This window comes from Camellia sinensis, chromosome 5, assembly GCF_055761805.1.
Source record: "Camellia sinensis isolate YWXY chromosome 5, ASM5576180v1, whole genome shotgun sequence".
Classification (NCBI taxonomy): Eukaryota; Viridiplantae; Streptophyta; class Magnoliopsida; order Ericales; family Theaceae; genus Camellia; species Camellia sinensis.
Genome location: NC_138965.1, coordinates 181,142,196 through 181,166,985, shown reverse-complemented (window position 1 = coordinate 181,166,985; position 24,790 = coordinate 181,142,196). Strand labels below are relative to the sequence as shown.

Genomic DNA, 24,790 nt, shown 5'->3' with positions numbered 1-24,790 from the left:
TTATAGCTTCAACTCCTTTTTGTACAACTTTGATCGGGGTTGATCCCTGGTATTTAATAAAACAAGTTTGTTCTACAAATCTGGATAGCATGAATGGCACAACACTGAACATAAAAAAAAAATCATTTTGTTTTAAACTTGAAAATTGTTGCATTTTAGTGAATTCTGAACTGAATATTGAGCCTATCACTGACCAAAACACAAAACACAATCTTAATGAAATGAAAATGAAACAAAAACCATCCCAAAACACACCCTTTTGCGCTTGTCGGAGCAAAATGAACGCAAAACAGAGTAACACCGATCGATCGCCCGACGGAAAAAGATTGTCAGCGACAACTACTGTGCATTTTTTTTGTGATTGCTTGATTAAGGTGACGAGAACTCGATAGTGTGGATAAAAGACAGAAAGCCTGACTCAACTGTGCCCCTAGTTCATCACTTCTCCTTTTTTGTTTTTCCTTTTCTGCTAAAGCGATTTTGATCAACGTGAGAGGTAAATTAGCACACTTGTTCCATTTTCTACCTTGAAATCATATAAGCCAAATTATGAGCACTGAAAATTTTCTCTTTTTGGTCCAAAGAATGGTCTGAGTTTTGAAAAATGGAATAATTTTTGAGAAAATCAGTCAACTTCATTAAAAGTCCTCAAAATCTATTTTTGCAAATGACCACTACTCGATCAACATGAAATCAACCCTTGAGATGTACACTCGAATTCATCTTTTGACTGAACTCGTCTGAAGGAGAAATAGGACAACTGAATCAAATGGGGACGAGCCATTAAATATGGATAGCCGAGCCGAATAAAGATACACCAATCAAACATGGACGAGATGAGTGAGTTGACAAATGATTAAGGCCGAACTTCAAGATGAAGCTGCCTACGTATCCCAAAGATCGGAATCAGGCCATACGTAGTTCCGGTTAAGGTTCACTCGGGTATTGACACTCTCCTTTTGTGCTCTAACTTTTGCCAAAGTCACCCTTTCGGGTTTTCAACCTTGCGAGCTTTTCATCATTTCATTTTTTTTTTTTTTTTGCTCTAACTTTTGCCAAAGTCGCCCTTTCGGGTTTTCAACCTTGCAAGCTTTTCATCATTTTCATTTTTTTTTTTTTTTTTTTTTTTTTTTTTTTTTTTTTTTTTACTCTAACTTTTGCCAAAGTCGCCCTTTCGGGTTTTCAACCTTGCGAGCTTCTCAAGGGTAGTACTTCTTCAGCTTGTCCATGTTGATTGGTTGTGAGAACTCCAAACCATCCAAATCCATGAGAATGGCTGCTCCTCCTGACCAGATTGATTTAATGATGTAGGGACCCGTCCAATTGGGTCTAAACTTGCCCCTAGGATCGTGAATAGGAGCTCGGTTGTCTTTCAACACTAAGTCCCCTTCCCTCAAATTCCTGGATCTAACCTTTTTGTTGAATGCTCTGGCAATCCTGCGTTGATACCCCTGAATGTGGTATAATGCCTTCAACCTTCGCTCATCAAACAAAAATAGTTCCTCAAATCGGTTCTGTTGCCAATCAGCTTCTGTTATCTGACATTCAGCCATAATCCTTAATGAAGGCACTTCCAACTCAATCGGCAAAACAGCCTCCATTCCATATACCAAAGAGTAAGGGGTTGCCCCTGTAGATGTTCGGATTGATGTCCTGTATCCCCAAAGTGCAAAAGGCAACTTCTCTGGCCAATCTTTATAAGTTTCTACCATCTTACACAGAATGTTCTTGATGTTTTTATTCGCAGCTTCAACGGCTCCATTGGTTTGTGGCCTGTAAGTTGATGACTTGTGAAAAGCCACGTTATACTTCTCAAGTAGAACTGCCACTTCTCCTTTGAAATGGGAGCCATTGTCTGAAATTAATTCGTTTGGCACCCCGTATCTGCAGATAATGTTGTTCTTGATAAATTTGGCCACATGTGATGTTTTCAACACAGAATATGACTGTGCTTCAACCCATTTGGTAAAATAGTCAATGGCAACCAAGATGAACTGATGCCCATTTGAACCTTTCGGTGTGACTGCCCCGATGACATCTATGCCCCAAACTGAGAAAGGCCAAGGCGAAGTCATGTTGTAGAGTTTTGATGGCGGGATGTTCATGCGATTGGCATGGATTTGACATTTGTGGCATCGCCTAACAAAGTTGATGCAATCACTTTCCATGGTTAACCAGTAGTATCCTTGTCTAAGGATTTTTCTAGCTAGCATTATACCGTTCATATGGGCTCCACACTCTCCTCCATGGATGGCTTCCATGATACGTTTTGCCTCTTCTTCTTCTACACATAGCTTGTGCATTCCCAGATGCCCTCTCTTATATAACTTATCTCCACAAATGACAAACTGAGTGGCAAGACGCCGTATCCCCCTTTTGTCTTTGGTGTTTGCCCCTTGTGGATATGTACCGCTTTCCAGAAAATTCCAAATATCAAAGTACCAAGGGTTTTCATCTTGAACTTCTTCCGTTACGGCTATCATTTCATATGCGGGGGTGTACCTTTGTTCTATAAGGATCGGACGCATCTTGACCCCGACCGGTATATCTATCATTGATGCTAAGGTTGCCAACGCATCAGCAAATCGGTTGTTCTCTCTTACCAAGTGCGTAAAAGTCAGTTTTTCGAACCTCGGGATCAACATGTCCAAGGTTTGATGGTAGACTTTCATTTTTTCCTCTTTAACTTTCCAATCTCCGTTGGCTTGAGAGACGACCAAGTTTGAGTCCCCAATCACATCCAACCTTATTGCCCCTAGTTCCAGGGCTGCTTCCAATCCAGCAATGCATGCCTCATACTCTGCTTGGTTATTAGATACCCTGAATTGGAGTTTGAAAGCTAAGGGGATATGGGAATCATCCGGCGCTATGAGCAACACGCCTATTCCATAGCCAAATTGATTAGACGCTCCATCAAAGTACAACTTCCAAGTGTCTTCTTCTATCTGCATGACCTCTTCATCTGGGAATGAGTACTCCACATCTTCTCCTCCTTCAATTGGGTGATCAGCCAAAAATTCCGCTACAGCCCTTCCTTTGACAGATTTGCGAGTGACATACTTAAGGTCAAATTCAGAAAGCAAGAGTAACCAACGAGCTAGCCTGCCGGTAAGAGCTGGTTTCTCAAAGAGATATTTGATGGGGTCTAATCTTGAAACCAGAATTACCGAGTGAGCTAACAAGTAGTGTCTCAACTTCTTGGTGGCCCAAACCAAAGCCAAGCAAGCCTTTTCCAAGGAAGTATAGCGGATCTCGTAGTCAAGCATCTTCTTACTCAAGTAGTAGATGGCTTTCTCCACTTTCTCATCTGACTCTTGAGCAAGCATACATCCCATGGTTGATTCAGTCACTGATAAATACAAAATTAGCGGTTTTCCTGGCTCGGGCGGTGATAACACAGGTGGATTCCGCAGATACTGCTTGACTTGCTCGAATGCAAACTGACATCGATTATTCCATTGGAACTTCTTCCCTTTCTTTAGGAGACCAAACAGTGGTTCACAAGTCAAGGTTAGCTTTGAAATAAACCTCCTTATGAATTGCACCTTTCCTAGAAAACCCCGCACCTCTTTTTCAGTCATTGGTGGCGGCATTTCTAAGATGGCCTTAATTTTAGATGGATCAACTTCGATTCCCCGTTGTGTGATCAGAAATCCTAACATCTTACCCGCAGTTACCCCAAAGGTGCATTTTTGTGGATTTAGCCTTAGCTTGTATTCCCTAATTCTCTCAAAGAATTTCTTCAATGCAGTGTAATGGCTTTCCCGATCTTTGGACTTGACAATCATGTCATCTACATACACCTCAACTTCTTTGTGGATCATATCATGCAAAAGAGTGGTAGCAGCTCTCTGGTAAGTAGCCCCGGCATTCTTCAAACCGAATGGCATAACCCTGTAGCAGTATGTCCCCCATGGTGTGGTAAATGCTGTCTTTTCTCTGTCCTCTAGAGCCATGAGGATTTGGTTATATCCTGAAAAACCATCCATGAATGACAGTAAAGCATGTCCTGCAGTGAAGTCTACCAATTCGTCGATATGTGGCAATGGGAAATCATCTTTTGGGCTAGCCTTATTCAAATCCCGGAAGTCAACACAAACTCGAATTCTGCCGTCTTTCTTCGGAACTGGCACAATATTGGCTAACCAAGTAGGATATTCTGATACTAGCAAAAAACCAGCATTGATTTGCTTAGTAACCTCTTCTTTAATTTTTAAGGCCCAATCAGGACGAATTCTGCGAAGCTTCTGTTTGACAGGTCGGGCCCCAGGGTCGAGAGGGATCCTATGCTGTACAATCTCAGGGTCAATTCCTGGCATGTCTTCGTAGGACCATGCAAAAACATCTTTGAATTCTGTTAATAAAGCAACTAATTGTTCACGTTCCTCTGAAGACAATGTAGAACCAATTTGAATCAAGCGAGGATCTTTTTCAGTACTCACATTTACAGAAACAATTTCATCCACTAATGGCTTAGCACGCCTTTCTTCCTCCCAGTCGATTAAATCTTTCAAAGCCCGAGGGATTTCTTCCTCTTCGTTTTCATCAAAATTTTGAAAATTTTGGTCAATATTATGAACTATGGGCACAGAAAAGTAAGCGGAAATCACATCTTCATTCAAAGCCTCGGGCTCACAAGTTGCAACAGACTCAAAAGAGAAAGAAAAAGAAGACTCAGACATTTTAGACAAACTTAAATCTGCTTCTACCCCCACAGGCCCACCAAACTCAGACTCAACAGCCAATTCAGAACTCTCAATACAACTTTTTTCAAAATGCCAATTTATTTGTGAGCCATTCACCGCATCCATGATGAAGCTTGAACAGTCAGCAGGTACCTCTTCCCCGATCACGGCAATGGTCATATCCCCCAAATTCATCGGTTCAGCGTTAGTATGTGATTCTATCAGTAAGTCAGCCAGTGTTAGACCCAGAACTTCCTCTGTGCTGCTTTCGGAGCTGACCTCTCTATCTTGTCTGATGTCGATACTAGGATCTACCCCCTCCTCATCACTGTCAGAAAGCTGATGATCGAAGAAGATCTCAAACCCAGGGTATCTCTTTTTCTCCACTTGATCAATCCAGGGCTCAGGGAAACCACAGAAAGGGAAGTCTTCTCCTTGGCGGACAAAGCGTCCGTTCAAGGTCCCACGAATTGGCTTATGAACTAACTCAAACTGCTGCCCGGTTCTCTTGGCCTTGATCCTCTCCCTGATCTCTTCAGTTTTCCTTTTCCAGTCATCAACTGTGGGTGCATACCCCAGTCCGAATGCATGTGGGTTATGAGGTACTTCACTGGCTGTAGTAATACTTTTCCTGCCACTTTGTCCCAATCCCATCCCTGGAATGTGACCTAGTTTACTCATGAAATAGATTGATTGGGCACTGACGTATACACCTTCATCTTCTGCCATGAGCGTTTGAACTAGCTGGGCCTCTGCCAATGTAAAACCTGATAGGAATACATCTTCTTCCCCATGCTGTATTTCTAGCAGTGGTGTTGTGACTTCTGGGGGAGGATGAATGGATGAATTTCCGAAGACAGTGGCAATTCCTCCGCCGTATGGGTACTTTACCAATTGATGTAATGTGGATGATACAGCTTTTATCTGATGAAGCCAGGGCCTTCCCAATAGCAAGTTGAATGTTGCGGGAACATCCATGACATGAAATTCAGCTTCGTGCTCAGATGGACCCACTGCTATTTGTACTTTGATTGTCCCCATCACTTCCCGACTAGTATTATCATAGGCCCGGATCAATTGAGTAGTGGGCGTGAAATCTGCCGGCTTTAGCCCGATTGCATAAGCAGTGCGTGTAGGGCAAACATTGATGGCTGATCCAGTGTCAATCAGAACAATCGGTATCCATTTCTTTCTGCATTCCAGTGATACGTACAGAGGCTTATTATGTCCCGATCCTTCTTGTGGCAACTCTTTGTCAGCAAAAGTTATTGCTGGGATTGTTTCTCTCGGGGTGATTAATGACACTAATTGCTCAGGAGTGGTGTCAATTGACAGCTTAGCCTTGCTCAACATTGACAACATTGCCTGTCGATGTTCTCGAGAAGCCATGAGAAGACCCCAAATAGAAATGTTTGCTTGGATCTTTTTCAGTTGTTTTAGAACCAGGTCTTCTTCTACCTCTTTTCCTTTTTCTTTCTCTTTCTCTTTCTCTACCTCTTTATCTTTGCCAGAGGGTTCTCCTTGGTCTAGATGTGGAGGCTTGAAGTAGCGCCCACTCCTAGTCAAATGATCAATTTCGTCTGCATACCAAGTCTCATCCGGCACATGGTTTACCCATTCATCATCAGTATGGGCCAGTTGTAGGTCATTATCATCCCACCATTCGCCTTCGTTGACTGAAAGGCAATTATCTAGCGCTGCTTGAATCATTCCAACAGTATGCTCTAGCTGGCTTTCTGGTTCTTCTTCTCTTCCTTTGGACCTCTTTCCTTTGCCACATTTAACAGGTTTCCCGAAATCAAGTCTTTTTCTTTCAGTTTCCTCAGCAGAAGTTTCATCATTGCTTGACCAACTGTGACTGTAATTCTCCGGTTCCCACCATGCCCTCTGCACATTCTCAAGATCTAATTCTTCGAAGAAATGAAGATTAGCCAAGTCCTCCTCTGGGTCGGCCAAATCATCCAATCCCTTTTCAAGTACATCATCTCTGACAACATTGATAGAAAATGAGTCAGGCAGATCAACCTCAAGCTTTAGTTGACCATCGGGAATAATATACCGGCTAGGATCATACTTTTTCTCTGATAGTTTGCCAGCCTCAAGCATAGGTACTACCACCATAGGGTTTTGGGGTTTTGGCTGGGTTGGAGGTGCATCCATCATGCATAACTCAATGCCTTCAGGAATATATACCTCAGGTTTTGGTAAATGAGTAGGTGTGATATAGATACTGGGGTTGAAGGTGGATGAAAGTGTATGGATGAGGTTAAGATGAGGAGGTGATGGAACTCTGTCATGGGGTGGCAACGGGTTGGTAGTGACGTTGGGTTTTGGCGGTTGTGGGGGAGCTATGACTTTATTGTCTATGAGATCTTGGATCTTATGTTGGAGACGAAAGCAACGATCCGTGTCATGTCCTGGTTGTTGGTGGAAAGCACAGTGTTTGGTAGGGTCATGTTTGGCTGGGAGAGGTTCGGGAAGAGGTCGGGGGTCCAAAGGTGTCAAGTACCCTCTTTTTATCAAGATGTTCATTGCTTTAGAGAGTGACATATAGAGAGGAGTGAATGTTCTACTTGGAGCTCGGGTTGTGTTTTGCAGGCCAGCATGAGCAAAGGGATCGGCTATTTTAGTGGTGGTGGCAACCAAGTTGATTTCAGAGGGTTTCACAGCTGTGCTACCACTGGTGGTAGTATTGGAACTGCGACCAAAAGGTTTTCGAACAGGTTCCTTATCATCAATAATTCCCTGTTTGATGGCATCCTCTATCTGAACCCCTATCTCTTTTAAGTCATTAAAAGTGAAGAGCGGGAGGACTATCATTTTTTGTAACATCTTTCCATGTAGATTTCTGACTATCATACGAATTTGGTCCTTTTCAAGTGGTCTGTTGGTCATCATTGCTGCTTTTGCCCTCCATCTGGTGATAAAGGTCATGAAACTTTCATTGGGCTCTTGACGGGTGGCTTCTAATTCCCGAGTAGTCACCTCAATCTGGGTGTTATAAGCATACTGGGTGATAAAGGCCCCGGCTAACTCTTCCCAACTTTGTTTTACCGAGTCCTCTAACTTGGCGTACCAGATGGCAGCCACTCCTGACAAAGTTCGTCCGAATAAAGAGAGCTTTTGCGGACGAGTCAAACCCATAGGCTTTAAGACATCAGAGAATAGGAGAATGTGCACCATTGGGTCACCGGAGCCATCAAACCTATCAATGTGTGGCATTTTAAACCGTTCTGGCAACTTCACAGCTGTCTCAGTGTACCCGTCTTCGATGTCCGGGATTGAATTGACTCCTTGTGCCTTTTTGAAAAGTTTTTCCAACTTGGCCAGCTTCAACATAGTTGAGTCAGACTCAGGTGCTTCAGAGGGATGGAGCCCTCCCACTGGTTGTGGAAGAGGAAATGATCCTCCTGAAGTTTGTGCAGGAACCCTCAGATCTTCTGGTGAATTAGGTTCAGGAAACTCGTCAACCGGTGGAGGTGGAGGCGGAACTGGCTGAGTCACCGGAGGTGGTTGAGTAATGGATGCCCCAGATGAGCGTTGCAGTTCAGCAAGAGTATTGCCTTGAGCAGCAAGAGTAGTGCCTTGGGCAGAAACCGTAGTGGCAACAATATCCATGCTCCGTTGAAGGCCCAGTAGTATGTCTGCTATATTTTCTGGAATTTGAGCCATCACTGATTCTGGTGAGTTAAGTGGTGATGATCTAGCAGGTGAAGAAGGGGTATTCTGGACAGTTGATGAAGCTTTTGCTTTTCTTCGTGTAACCGGTGGCAAAGAAACTAACACTGGCTGACCCTGAACCAAATCTGTACTTTTGCAAAGTCTACCAACGCGGGTCCACAGAACTTGGGGGATATTAGACCTTTCGGAAGCTATAGTGCTCGACTACCTTGCTGAAACAAAATGGGACTCCCAATCAGAATTTCATCAGCATCCCAGCTCAACTGATTACTGCTAACTCATGTTGAAAAAAAATTGAACTCAACCACACAAGCTAAAATGACTGAACCACTCATCTGAATCTAAGAATCCCCATACATTGCGCATAACACATAGCATGAAAGAGAACAAACACCCCTATGGGGGCTAGGGTTACCCTGTCCTAACTTTGAAATGATCTAGGGTTTCACTATTCAAACAAGCGGCATCATACATCCTAGAAATGGGAGAGCATCCTGTCCTAATTTTGGAAGGTACTAGAGCTCATTATATGTACAAGGTTGGCTCTACTTTACGGGTTGAAGCCAAGGTGACGTTACCAAAGAGTCCTTTGGGTCATAACCAATAAAGATCCCAGGAAATCAGAAGAGTCAAATAGCCTCTCTTCGGAGTCTGAGAACCTTAGATAGCAAAGCTAGATAGCAGGGCTACATAGCAAAGCTACCCTTTTGACAAATCTCAAAAGGTTACAACACAAGGCCTCTAAAGTATCGTAAAAATAGGTATAGTGTCACAAAAAGCTTACCTGTGCTCCCACCAGTATCTGGGCAACACAAGGACTTGAAGTGCACCAATGAATGCAATGCAATGAACATATAATTGAAAATAAAGGTCATATCATGGAGTTCGAGTCAAGGTTTCATAAAATCCCCAGCAGAGTCGCCAGAAACTGTAACATGCCCGGGGGGTACCCGCGCGCGTTAAACAGTTCGGACCCCCAAGATCCCTTTGATCTATTCTCACGAGTGCAATGTGAAACATAGATGAGAGTCCAGATTTGGCAACTTTTATTGAAAATCCATTTTATTGCAATTTTGTCAAAAATGGACTGCGTCATCAGATCTCAGAGTCGCCACCTAATATTTATTTTGGGAAAATTAGGAAACCCATAACTCGTGCCAAGGCCACTGTTCGTCGTAACCAAGGATGCTTGGCTCGGAACCTTAGGTATGAGAGGGGAAGGTCAATAATGAGCACCCCCGCCCACCCGATCAAAGATCGGCCTTTACTAACCATGATATGAATTTTATTTTATTTATATGTTCATGTTCTGATTAGTTAATAAATCCTAAAATTTACTATGTGAAGCATACAAGTATAGACTATGCCATTCATTTTGGAGTAATTTGATATCATGCATTTTGAAAGAGTTTTGACGATGTACAACCCAAATAAATTGAGTTTACAAGCATGAAAAATCAACATCATTCCAAATTAAGCGACACAACCTCCATCCACTGGCATTCATAGAGTTATATCACATAAGCAACTAGCCTCATGGTAGAATGCTAGACATAGTAAGAAAAATACACACACACGGGATGCTAAAGCATAAAAACTCACATGTTTGACGTCCCACGAACAAGCTGCAAAACAAAGTTAGTAAAATATGCATGATCTTATATACAAAATCCTAATGCAATTCACTCATGAGATGCAACTAAAGATTCGGCTTCTAAAATATGATATGTGAATCATCTCAAGAACATGAGGTAGCGCACATAATCACATAGGAATTGATTAAATCCACAAATGCAAACTTAGCCGAATCAAGATGCATGAAACATGGATGCAAAGCATAACTATGATGAAAAATAAATATGATGTTTATGTACAAATAAAGAAAGCGAGTAAAAGAACGGGATAGAAAGAAGAGGGGCGGGGAATTATTACAACATTTAAAGAATAATTACAAACCAAATTAGAGAGGGATGAGGAGAATATTACAACAAAATAAAAACCTCACAATACACTCAAAATAAAATAAATAAATAAAATAAAAGCTTCATGTTCTTTAGAACCGCCGGCGGAAATTGGTCAATATTGGGAGATTACGCCATCTTGTTCGGAAGAAGCTAACCGATCGGCCAAATAGGCCGGCCGGCGAACTAGGCCAAGCAAAACCTGTCTTGTTGCAAAACCAAGAAAAGGAACAAACAAAAAAATATGTAGGTGGCTCAACTAACCACTACCGGTTAGATTAAAAAAGAAAAGAAAAATAAAATAAAAAAAAAAGTGCAAACTCACAATATAAGCCTAAAGCAATAAAACAAATATAAGATAGAACATGCAAGATTATAACGGAACTAATATGAGACTAATACACGAAAAAAAATAAAAAAATAAATATGAGGTAAAACATGCAAGATTACAACAAAACTAATATGAAATTAAAGTATGCGAATAAAAATAAATAAATAAATAATTATGAGCGAAACAAACCACTAGGATTATAACAACACACTATGAAATATAAAGTAAGAAAATAAATATGAGATAAACAAACTACTTGGATTATAACAAAACACAATGAAATAAGAAGCAAGAATATGAATATAAAATATAAGAAAATGAAAGATTAAAAATTCACCTTCCAAAGAAAGATTGAACTTCTTGATTTCCAAACTTCCTCTTGATCACCCTCAAGTGTAGGAAGTGTGTTCTCAAATCCTCAATTCGAAATTATGGAGTTTATGGAGTTTGTGGTATGGAAAGTGGCTAACTCTCAAGTTTTTCTCACTTTCAATCACTAAACATTCTTCCTTATGATCGAGGCGATTGATCTTTGGCTATATCAGAATTTTTGGAGTGATTTTGGTGTATGGAAATGAGGAATTTCAGTAGCTATGGAAGGTATGGGGTGTATATGGAAGATAGAAATATTTTTGGCTAAACAACTCAAATTTTCTCTCTTTTTCACTCTTTTCTCACTCCTTTCTCTTCAATTTCGTGGTCCTCTCCCTCTCTTACAATATGATCATTCTATATAGGCAATGAGGGAGAGTAAAGGTCAAAAAGAAGGTGGGAGACAAGGTGGGAGACAAGAATGTGATAGGAGGGCAAATTTTCAAGGTGGTTGCATGGGATACTCCTTTATGGATGCAAACAAAATATCTTTTTGACTATGGAGGATGATTAGGTATAATGGAGGATGAGTGGATGCACTTGAATGGCTCAAAAAATGGGTAAATGGGTTGTCCCAACCGAACCAAAACCAAGAAAAATGGGCTATTGTTGTTTTGGGTCGAATCAACAAAATCTGCTTTTAAGCCCAACTTCAAATGGGCATATCTCCCCAATATGGACTTGGTTTAAGGCAGTTCTTTGGTCCAAATTGAAGCCCCAGGAGTCTACTTTCCAATGGTGGAGGCCTCACATTTAAATTCCAAGTGTACAAAGAGATATGCCTAATTTAGTGAAGGCTGTCTCGGGCTGGATCAACAAAATCTGCTCTTAAGCTCAACTTCAAATGGGCATATCTCCCTTATTTGGACTTGGTCTAAGGTGGTTCTTGGGTTTAAATTGAAGCCCCAGAAGTCTACTTTCTAATGGTGGTAGCCTCACATTTAAATTTTAAGTGTACAAACAGAAATGCCTAATTTAGTGAAGACTGCTCATTTCCTTCTTAATGATTTGATACTCATCCTTTTCCTAAACCAGCTTTCTTTCATCCCCTCCTATTTCCTTCAACTCCAAACCTATAAAGAAGATATTTTTAAATATTTTTCAAAAATTTCACCTCCCTTCCATTTATTTCCACTTTGTCCTTACTCGGTTTACTGAAAAGTGTAATATTTTAATCGAAATAGAAGCCTCGGGACATCGTAGAAACATTTAAAAAAAACATATTTTGAAAAGAGGGTTTTAAGGTATAAAATAGTTTGGCCAAAAAAATGGGTGAAGGTTGGGATTAAAACTTAAATTCCATCTTTCTTACTGAGAATTTTGTGAGAAACACATTCTAATTGTCATCATCGGGTAATCAAAAGAAAGCGCCCGAGTCTTAGGGCCGGTCAAAATGGGGTGTCTACAGTACTCTAGGCCCGGTAAGAGGTGGAGGCGAAAACATGCTCAGTCCCAGGCTAAGTCTTGTTCTTCACCAAGGGTTTCAGACTCTTCTATTGGGAGGTCTAGAAAGGTTCAGGTTTCAGGCCAATCTCAGAGTAGGGGGTCTGCTGGTTGTTTCAGATGTGGTCAGCTGGGCCACAAGTCGTCAGTTTGCCCATAGAGGAAGAGGGCAGGGTTGGCAGTTCGACCAGTAGTTACACCACCAGGATCATCTAGCCAACCAGGTTTTGGATCGATCAGATGCTCATTGGGGAAGCAATCGTTGGGGTCCCCAACAGTTTAGACTTTGAATCAGTCATGTACTTGGGAGCAGCTTACTTGTTGGGTGTGTAATCAGCGAGGTCATATCATATGTTTCTGTACCCAGCCAGGGGCTTCTTTAGGGGTTTTGCAACCTAGTCGGGCTCAGTTTTATTCGACTGGACAGGGGTAGTACCTTTACAGGGGACAAACGGGCCAAACTTCGAGGGCCTCGGGTGAGTCGAGTTCCCAAGGCCCAATTGGGGAGATATGCAGTTGTTCTAGGTGTGGCCAGATGGGGCATATCAGTAGTTCTTGTCCATGGCTTATAAGCTCGTAGGATATCTTGGGTTTGGGGATGACCAACTTTAGCGGTCTAGTGGGGGACGGTAACAGTGGTAATACCGATGGGATGGTTTTGTTTTGACTAATCCGTTTTGTAACCGGTGAATTATCGTTTTGTAATCATTGGGTTCTGTTGTGTAACCAATGTGTTTTGGGAATGTTGAAACATCAAAACTACTTGTTTATATATATGTCTTTGCTTGTTAATTCCCATGGATTGGGCGGATTGGAGCATGTTGTGGCTCTAAGGTTTTATTAATATAATAAGTTGTTGTGAAACTGTAAAATTTTTGTATTAATGCATATGTATGCGTGTGGTTTGGTTTGGGAGAATGAGGGCTGGTGAGCCATGTTTTGAAATTAGGAAGAATTGTCGAGGGATGCGTGTCCTGGTCAGGACTACTAAAGGGCGAGAACAGTTATACTTGCCGGGTGTGCGAAATTTCGAGGGTGTTACCTATTTAACCTAATGTGTGTGGTAGAGTTTATGGCCTACTGTCGTGAGGACTCTTCAAGAGGATGTGAAGTGTGCGATTACCACTAGATCTTGTATATTTAACAGAATGTTTTACGGAGGCATAGTGCATAATTTCGTTAAGAATAGACTTGTACCTTCATGGTAGGCGACGTTGCCAAATTTGCAATAACGTACTGATTGGTTGTTTTATTTTGAGGCAGTGTTAGCCTCTCATTAAGATTGTGGTTGTTGGCATCGAGGTGTGGTGTGTTGTGAGCAACTGGTGTTATATTCCGAGTAGTAGTATAATGGATGTTCTCTTAAGTTTCAGGGTTCTTTCGTTATGTTTAAATGCGTTAGGTGTGTACCTTAATACTGGTTAGGTCTGGAGATGCTGTCGGTAAGGTTGGTTCGGGTGTGCCCCGTGAGCAGAGTCACAGTGGTACGGTGTTTGCAGATGAAGGTTTGGGATAATAGCGAGGAGGGTGAGGATTCTTACTCTTCTGGAGAGTTAGGATAGTGAGTCTTTGAAAGCCTTGTCGGCAACATGCGATTGTGCCAGGGTTTAGTTCTAGGCAGTGGTTCAGTGGTAGTGGTGGCTAATGGTTTGGCACGGAGGCTTAGTGTCTTAAGTGTGCTCTCGAGACAAGTGACAAGTAGAATGTGGAATAAAGAGTGGACCTTATAGGTCATTAAGGGATGAAGGTACTATGTTTGCTTGTGTTCGGCTTGAACGGTTACGTAGTAATGACGAGTGTCGTGGCGTGGTAAACCCTTGTTAATTAAATGAGGAGGTGGCAAGTGAAATCTCTGAATGAGGGATTCAGTATGGATGTAAGATAACTTGCATTAAGTGAGAAGGTTTTGCCTGGTGCGATGCGTGATTGTGCTTGGTTCGTATGTTGTTATTAGATGATGTGTAGAAGGGGACCGATTTTGGGAAATCCCAGGAGAGCGCCTTGGTAAGGCGATAGTATGGTTGCTGATAGGATCGAGTGGTGTGATGTTTGGTATAGCTGGGTCACCTTGGTGTAGGTGTCTGTCATCCAGTTTGGATAGTGGAAACACAAGTGAGGTAGTAAAATTGTGTAAAGTGAGTGAGGCACTCCGCTAGAACCGTTCCGACTTGTTCGGTCCTTGTTTGCGTGGTGTAAGGCACGGGGGTGCGCAATGTTATCCTTTGTGTCGTTGCGTTGTTGGAAATTTCAGATGTTTAGGGGTCCCTATCATGAAAGTTCTATTTTTGGGTATTGCGTCATCACCGTGAGTGTGGCGAGTTTTGTGGGATGGTTATGTTGTGATTTACTGGAGGGACATTGAGTACTCTTCATAAACTAAAATGATTTTGAATCGAAACGTGAATTTGCGATCTCTATTTTCGGGGAAAATAATTTGAGAAAAATCTTTGAGTTCGGCTGTGGCCAGTTGTAAATGACGTGTTTAAGTGGTGGCGATATAAGGAGTTAGATTTAACTTGGCCTGAGTTGCTGGTTACATATTGTGTGTCTTTGGCAAGACTCGAAATTTTGGGGCATTAATGTGCCATATTGTTGTTCATTAACCGTGTTTCGTTTCGCGTCCTCGTTCTGTGAGAGTTCACTGGAGGCCTTGTGTGCAAATGTTTTTGTGTTTCCTATGTTGGGGTATTAAGTACTAAATACTTGTCTGAGTATTGTCGATAGTCGAGACGTGGTGGATGTCTCAGAACACTATAGTGGTTGATTGCGTTTTACTGTTATCAATGTCATCGAGTCTTGCGAAGCAGGGCCTTTCTATTAGTTAAAGTGTTGTGGAAACAATAACGGGACTGAGGAAGCCACTTTGGAAAGTGAATTAGGGGTCCGAGAGAAGTATCCGGATCTATTTGTGGGTGTTTGGGCGTATGTTGAATATTTTGTTGTATTGGTAAACTTTGAGAAAATTGAATATATCTTAAGTTACAAAACATTGTATATGTTTCGGTTTACGGGAGTATTATGGAATATGCCTTGAAAATGAATGTCACGCCCCACTTTTTATTACACGAAGTATTACCAATTTCATTTACTTAATTCCATTTCAGAGATAACATGCAGAAATAAACTCGTATATTCAACTACGTGGGATTAACACATAGTCCAGTAGGGATCTCAACATGGCCCTCAACAATAACAACATACAGATAGCTATGATCATGAATACCCAATCTCATACTAGAATAGTAATGTGACAGTTTATACAAAATATACATAAGTATGAACTTTTCTTGAAAACAACCATTTCAATCAACGCCATAGGCGATTCAATTTTCTTTTCTTTTCATTAATCCCCGTTCCCAATCTTTCATAACATTAACAATCACTTAGGAAATAAATTCACTAAGACCACGACTCTCCTCCATTTCCCAGATATACAACAGATGTACCTTTTCAAAACATATTTCTAAAACGTTCGATTCTGTTCACACTTTCCAAAAGAACAAAGGGGTTTCCGTTCAATCCCAATTCTATCATAACTATACATGCATACCTTTATAAAAAGGGAGATAACAACTCAACTACATGCATAAGATAAACCAATGAGGCAACTCGGCCCTCCAAAACTGTAACCAGCACAATCCACAACGTTCCCAGATATACTGAAACAATAACAACAAAACTTTGCTCTACTAACTATATGCGTAGTAAGCCAAAGATACACTTCTCACAACAACATACCAATTTACCAAGCACTAGCTGGAAGGGTGTGGTACCTTAGATTCTCAGCGCATTCAGTTCTCCAGGCCCTAGCTGGAAGGTAACGGTACCTCTGATTATCAGCGTAGGGTATAACACCAACAATCACAATACAACAAGTCATAACCAACATGTGTAAAACATACATATAAACTATCAGGATACCAACAATGTGTTAAGGTATATGAACACATAGGTGTGTGGAGTCCATCCCCTATCTTCTCACACACACTGGAGTACAACCCCTCTCTCCTCCCTAACAAGTATACATATATAATGTATCTCCACACTTCATAACATAAGATGTTCAATCAACAATGGTGTAATGTATACACACGACAATTCAACGCAACCGTGACATCCTCCACCGATGACCAAGGACAAAACCTCTAGATGTAAATATTTAGTATATCCATTAAAGACTCAATTGCTATGAGACCATAAACCCACCAATAACACTAACACGGTAGTTAAAGATACAATCCCCACGTGTGTGTGTTTAACACTCAAGAAACAACAATCCAATTTTCATACTTATCAAAGATACTTTTCTCATTTCATAAAACAAATTCCGTTTCCTTTTGTTTTCACAAAACCAACTCCATCCCTTTTGTTTTCACAAAATCAATTCCATCCCTTTTGTTTTACAAAACCAATTCCTTTGATAATAGAGCCATAACTCACATTAATCCACTACATTTATTTCAAAACCATTACAAAAACCAAAGTTAACCCCTTAGGCATCAATACCTACACCCAACTCGCATTAACAATAGAGATTTACAACATAGGTTAACTACCCTCCATTTTAATTTACCAAATCAAAATATAATTTAGGGTTTTTTCTTCTTTCAACTATAACATGCTAATTTACACTCCAATTAGCCCAAGACAACCATCAATGATAAAATAACCATTTTCAAACAACCAACCCTAGGTTCCTTCTCATGATTTCAAACAAATCCAACATGGATATGATTTTCATGCAATACAAAACTACCACATGTCTATCTATAGACGAAGTATTGAAAAAGAACAAGGAAATCCCTACCTCAAGCTTAGGAGAGAGAACCACCCAAAAATCACCGGCGACGAAACCACGAACCACTCAGACCAAAAAGAAGCCCTTGACGAGATCTACAATCCATCTCAAAGGACCATGGTGAAAAGATCACTCTAGGTGAGTAGATCTAGAGATCTTAGAGTAAAAGTACCTTTTGAGAGAGAGAGAAGGTGTTTCATGGTTTAGAAAGAGGAAATGGAAGAAAAAGTGAAAGAAAAGGTCAAGTGAGGGCCTTTATATAGTACTAGGTCAAAATAGATATAAGCCCCAAAGTCAACTCAAAATATTTAGTCAAAATATCCCCAAAAAGATAGGTCCAAACCGTGAGAAAAATCTGGGAAAAGTCGCAGGTGTCGACCCCTGCAACAGTGGTGTTGACACCAAAGAGGAAAAAAAAAATCTGGGAAAGCTTTGACTGCACTGCAGGTGTCGACACCACCCCAGACTGGTGTCTACCCTATCTCCCAACAACCAATACGCAGACAGAAAAGGGTCGACACCATCCCAGACTGGTGTCTACCCTATGTTCCAGCAACCAACACACAGACAGAAGAGGGTCGACACCATCCCAGACTGGTGTCTACCCTATGTTCCAGCAACACCTCCAGAACTTCATCAACAGGTAAGGGTCGACCCTAGGAAGGCTGGTGTCGACCCTAGAATGGAATTTCTAAGTCTCCAAGGAACTTTTGACAAGAATAAGTGCGAACAACCAAACCCAACAAGTTTAAATAAATTTTCACTCATCGAAAACCAAGGTACAACAACACCAAAGATTCTCAAGACATAATACATGATTCGAATACACTTCCCAAAAGTTTTAAAAGGGCCCAAGTGCTACAATGAAAGTTAATTTAGCATTGTATATGTTGAATGTACTGTAGCAATACAAGTGTATCCTTAACATTGAATATGTGATGGAATTGTGAACCAGGTATATTGAAAATTATTGGATTTGAAAGAAATGAATGTTGATAATACATGTTGGAACATATGTTGTAATTTGCCTCTTGAAAAGAGTTGGGATGACCGGTAATGGGTCAGGATGTGAATATTGAATTGTAATATTGTTGAGAATTGAGAAAAACTTGTTTTTGAAAACTTGTACTTCATTTCGGGGACGAAATTCCTTAAGGCGGGGAGGTTATAACGATCCCGGTTCTTCCTCCTTTGGTTGTTGTATCCGGACTTGGTTTCGTGGATGTCAGTTGTGGGTTATATCTTGTTTCTGTCCTTCAATACTTTGTATTTGAGTTATAAGATGTTTTGGGCACGGTTGTTACAGGTTGGGTGTGATTGGGAGCAAATGGTTGCTGCCCAGAATTTTGGTCCTTCGTTCGAGCGAGCTCTGTGTTATAGATTCTTCACTCAAGCCAGGGTTCCTTCGCTCGAGCAAGAGTTGAGTTTTGTATCTGGTGGCTTGAGCGAGAAGTCCTTTGCTCGAGCTTACGTCTGCGTCTGGTTCTGAACCTGAAGGTTGCAATTCTTCACTCGAGCGAGCTTTCCTTCGCTCGAGCGAGTGAGGTCTATGTTTTGGGTTTCTTCGCTCGAGCGAGCATTCTGTCGCTCGAGCGTGCTTCTGGGTTACAGAACTGAAGCTTTGAATTGTTGGCTCGAGCGAGACTTTCTTCGCTCGAGCGAGGGTTCTTTGTGTTTGGTCGCTCGAGCGACCAATCCTTTGCTCAAGCGAGCCTGTGTTATATCAGTAGACAGCAGCGGGTAAACATTTCACTTTTTCATCTCTTTTGATTTCAAAACCCTAGATTCAACTCTCTTTCTCTTTAAACTTAACTTCTCTCTAGGATTTCATCTATTTTTAGTGTGTTTCTACCCTAAGTTCTTTGTAAGAAAGGTAGAGGGTCGTGAGGGCTTTGTTTTAATCTGAACAATAGTGGATTTGGAGCACTTTGGTTTTTCCTCATCTACTCCTTTGGGCTTCTAATTTCGAGGTAGGGATATCCTACTCCTTTTTATGGGTTTTGACTTAAATATTTGTTATTTTGATTAGTGGGTGTTGTTGGGTAATTTTGGAAAAAGTTAGGGTTTGGTTTGTAATTTATAAAAGAGGGGTTTTGTGTTCAATAACTCCATGTGCATTTAAGGCCTTGGAAATATGAGTTTGAGAGTTAAATTGGTGGAATTTGGTCTTAGAACCAATATTTGAGAAAAATGGAAAATGCCCTAATTTTTGAAATAAGTTAATTTGTATAATTAATTTGGGGAAAGTGTGGAAATATGAAATTGAGTTGATATCCATGAAATTGGAAAATTATGGGATTGAAAGGTGTAGTTGGGTAATTTAATCACTTACCCATGAAAGTGTCGATATTTTATTGGTTGATAAATTTTCTATATGATTAGAGATAACTGCTTTGGGCTATCGGTGGAGGATAGTTTTGATTGTTGTAGACACTGTATATTGATTAGGGAAAACTGAAACTAATGTCATTGAATATGACGGTTGGATTAATTACAGCAAATATGTGTATTGATTGATTATTGTATGTGATGAAGTGCTAAAATACATTGTATATGTACATTTGTTAGGGAGGAGATAGGGGATGTACTCCAGTGTGTTGGAGGAGATAGGGGATGCACTCCACACACATATGTGTTTATATACTTTAACACATTATTTATGTATCTTTGTTTGGGAGGAGATAAGGGATGTACTCCATATGTGTTACTTTAACACATTATTTATGTATCTTTGTTTGGGAGGAGATAGGGGATGTACTTCATATGTGTTTATATATTTTGACACATTGCTTGTGTATCTTTGTTTGGGAGGAGATGGGGGATGTACTCCATATGTGGTTATATGCTTAAATACATTGTGTATGTATCCTTGATTGGGGGATAATGAGGGATGGACTCCATAGATAACTAAGCTGGCTAGAATGTCGGGGGTGAAAGTCCTGAAACCTTATAAATTGAAGTGCATGAATAGAATTGTTAATTGGAGTATTAATTACATGAGATGTAGTCTCACTTTGAATCATGAATAGCAGAAGTATTAATGAGTCGAACTGTAGTCTCACCTAAATTGTTTAGTTAGATAATGAACCATATTGAGGAATTGAATTGGATAAATAAGAGAAATGGATGGTGGCATGGATGTATTTGTTGTCGGGAGATGAGAAGGGTATGAATTGGTCTGCACGTGTTAATCATTTGTCGAATGATAATGGTTTAGTTATTTCTTATATTGGGTTTAGTTTATCTCTATTGGGTTTTGGCTCACCCTTCTTGGGACACCATTTTCAGGTACAGAAGACGTGCCAAGTTCAAGACCTTTGCTTAGAAAGTTGTCGGAGTTGAAGACTCTATTTTGCTATTTGTTTTATTGATTTCATGTAAATGCAAGCCGAGGGCTTTACTGGTAAAAGAGTTAAAACTCTTCTTATGTGTAACCAAGTAGCAACTTGGAAAGATGTAAGCCCGCAGGGCATTTTATTATTGTTGTAAACATTTGTTACCTATATGAAATCCTCTTTTGTAATATTAACTCTGATATATATATGGAAAAGTGATCTATCTTTCATTTATATAGAACTGTTAGATGTTGGATTTATGTATTATTTTGAGGGCGTTACAGGAGCTCACATAGAAGTGCTTGTTCGGTCACACAATGCGAAACAATTTACAAAACTTCGGTGTTATAACGCCAAAATGAATTGGTTTGTCTAACCTTTTGTTCCTATATATTTACAGAGCCACTTCCTTCTAAATAATATAGTAATAATTTGTGTCAGGCCTGTTCGGTAATAAAATGCTAATGAATTTCAATTACTCCAGTGTTGTGTTACTAGGCAAACTTTTTTTTCCCAACATTATGTTGCCGTACAATTGGATAATTTCAATCTGCTTCACAACAAAGTCAATGGAGCCTACTGTGAAGTGTTTGTTTAGTCACACGGTACTAGACAAATTACATTTTTCTAGTGTTATGTTGTTAGAAAAAATAGATTTGTCTAGCATTTTATTGCTATACATTTACAGAGCCACTTTGTTCCAAACGATAATTTAGGCCTGTTCGGTAATACAATGTTAACGAATTTGAATTAATCCAGTTCGATAAAAAAGTATCTATAAATTAAACACGCATCTATAAAATCATACATAAAAAGTATCTATAAAATTTTTCATAAAAAATCAAGTGTATGAATATCCATAAAAGTATCCATAAAATTTGTCATTATTTGCTTCCATCAATCTAACATGTTATCATAATTCGTCTATATTGATTGTTTCAATAGTTACCACGTCAGGGCTAATAAAAGTACGGAATTGATGCATACGGATAGTATATGCTTTATTCCATCCACTAGCACACGGGTGATGAAAATGAATCCAATTATTTGCTATCAGAGGTACTGGATGACCAGGTTGTAGATAAACCTATAACAAAGAAATTAATAAGTAGAATTACAAAATAAGACATGGTAATGATCTAAGTAGGTTTGGTAGTTACCTGTACAAAATAGTTTCCATTTGCAAATCTTATGCAGATATCTCTTCGATCAAGTGTTACAATCGGTACTGATCTAAGTGGCAGAAACGTCAAGCATTGTTGCATGGATAAATGATAAAGAACGACTCGATAGAATGATGCTATCAAATGACCCATATCGGGCATAGTCATCCAATGATTAAATCCAGGGTCAGGTTCGAAGTAAGATAAGATAGAGTTAAGATCATCAACCCTTTCTTATGAACCAAATAGTTGCACGTAGTGCACTACATTCGAATGCAACTCAGTCAACAAGTTGTGCTTAACTTGTTGCCAATCATCTTCACCTAAACCAATCAATCCAGCTATTGCCCTGAAATCACAATTTCCACCTACTTATACATCTTTTATGTGAGGGATATATGGTCTTAACTTCTCTGGGAATTGTTTGAAGTAAGAGATACGATTTGTTAACTACGTCATACAGAGCTACATCACAAACAAATATACAGCAATGGATATATGAAATAATTAAAATGAGGTTGAACAACTATTAAAATAAATTTTGTATATAGTTACAAGTTTTATGTAATTACATATATTATTGTTTTTTGTCTTTTTCCGTTGCAGTTGCTTACGAACCGGTGCAGTTGATATGGTAACACCTTGTGAATAACTATATTCCCTAGATAGTACAAACTCAAACGCAGATGGCTTGCATTTAGTAGATGTATCGATTTTGAATTGACTATGACTGCAATCTCGCCCCCTATCTCATGTGTCAGTCTTGAGTTCAAGTTCCATCAAAAATGTACTGTGTGGACTAATTAACTCCCTCAACTTCTTCAGAAGGATCACTTGTTGCGTCTCATCAATCGTTTGGAATTTCTCAATAAAAAAACTAGTCTCTATTTTGCAATCCAACTCTACAAAAGCACTTTCTGAAACTAGAAGCATATCTAACTTCCTCCAATGAGGATTTATGCATGAGAGGAGAATCGGTCGACCTTGTTAAAAATACTCAGCTATTTCATGTGCACATGGCGACCTATGTGTACGTCGCAAAATGCAGCCACATGCAACAACATCTATTCCCACATTATTTGATCTTTTTGACTCTACCAAAATATTTTGTCCAAACTACAAATTGAAATAAAACCACATAACTCAATGAACTCAGTAGGTGTGTAGTTGTGTTGGGCTATAATTAAACTCTGCTAAAATGAGGCTTTAATGTTTGCATGCTGCAACTCTAACAAATTGTGTATTTTGGTCCAAGATGTCTCAAAACTGCCATGACTTGATCCAAGTTGCCTCTTTAATTTAGCATGAGAACTCTCCGCCCTACAAGTATGTATATTTTGGTATTCAATATAAAAATCAAAAAATTATAGTAATTCATAAATGTAATGACCATAATTTACTTGTTTGTAGTAGTATTTCCGAAATGTATACTACTGTCTGTCCAAGCTATAACAAAATTTTCCTTATGTGGCCCTAATCAATTGGTAGTAACATACTTAATAGCTTGAGGATACGTACTAAATTCAGTCTTCAGATTGGAAAATTATTCATTGAATTCTGTTTCTGTTCTAACCAATACCAAAGCACTCCAACTATGCATGAACTTATCCCATTTATCTTTCATTTCAAAAATGTTCTTACACTTTATCAGAACATTCTTGCTAATATGCCATCTACATAAAAGATTAGTGGCTATAGGTAAAACTGTTGATATGCCTTTCATCAAAGCCAACTCTCTATCTGTAATAATGACTTTTGGAAAAGCAGTATTCTCCATAATAGTACGCAATACGCCTAAAGCCCATATATAATTGTCCTCCCGTTCATGACCAAGATAAGCAAAAGGAACTGAAAATGTCAAGTCCGTTGATGTTACCCCAACAATCTCTAAGAGAGAGAGTTGATACCTATTAGTCTTGTATGTCCAATCCATAATAAACACATGTGGAAGTACACGTAACAACTCCAAACTAACCGAGTGTCCCCAGAACAAGTCAGTTACCATCTCTCTATCATCACATCGATGCCACTTAACATAATTTTGAATCGACAATTGCCCTAATAGTTGTTGCATCTGTGATCTTCCAGTCCTTTGTACTACTCGATGTCGATGACGTGCGTTAGAGATTGTCTTCATTGTTGTCGCATTAAAGGCATCCTTTTGTTTCAATGTAACCAATATCTCTTTTGGTCGTACTATACTCTTTGGCATGTCAACTAATAATGATGTTTTCTCCTTAGACAATCTGCCAGCAAATGAGTGCCCTTCAAGATGTTCACCAGACGGATAATTGTGCACTCCGCATAAGACATGTAACATCTACTCATCATTTGTAGGTAATTTTTCCCCCGATAATAAAAATGGATATCTATACTTTTTAGAACATGTTAATCTCAATCGTTCCCCCTTGATCTTCCTGTTATCTCTATATTAACCACTTATTTCACAAGCAATGGTAAGTCTTGGTTTTCTGCTATTCCCTCCCGTATCTGATGTTTTTACAACAATGACAAATTCCGTTTTCCTTCAAATGTCAAAAGCCTATTTAATTAATGCTTGACGACTACTAAAAATCTAAACATAATAAATACATTTGTACGTCAAACTATTAATAAAACTCAATACAAATTAAAAATAAGAAAAAATTATATTCATAAAAAAAATTAACAAATCTAGTCTGTAATAAATTAATGACTGGAATCCACTAATAATGCAATACTTGTATTGTTGCAATGAGTATAAGTATAATCCTTCCAAGCAAAAAAAAAAATGAAGCTGAACATACATGGCAATGAGTAGTCGAACAAATTAAAAAAGTCCGGCTTTATATTACTGGAAATATATCTTTTATTTAGCAGTTGGATACCAGACTTATATTTTTTGTTCGGCAATTGATACCGGACTATGCTATTTTGTTCAATTTTGAAATACCGAACAAAAGTTGAAGACCATCCTAGAAAATCAAAACAAAAACCTACTAAACAAATAAAAAAACTCACAATTTTACTTTTTTTATAGTT

General features: G+C 39.5%; 1 protein-coding gene across 1 annotated transcript; it reads right to left on the bottom strand.

Annotated features, from left to right (window-relative positions):
* Positions 1-1,037: 1,037 nt before the first annotated feature.
* Positions 1,038-11,363, bottom strand: LOC145791023 (uncharacterized). The gene is made up of 2 exons (XM_082870609.1): positions 10,996-11,363; positions 1,038-8,578 (listed from the first exon to the last, which is right to left on the bottom strand). Exon 2 carries the CDS (start codon positions 8,355-8,357, stop codon positions 1,200-1,202), a length of 7,158 nt encoding a protein of 2,385 aa, XP_082726735.1. The 5' UTR covers positions 8,358-8,578; positions 10,996-11,363; the 3' UTR covers positions 1,038-1,199.
* Positions 11,364-24,790: the final 13,427 nt, after the last annotated feature.

Excerpts from the sequence above, each read along its gene's own strand:
- LOC145791023 (XM_082870609.1), bottom strand. The coding sequence starts at position 8,357 with ATGGCTCAAATTCCAGAAAATATAGCAGACATACTACTGGGCCTTCAA.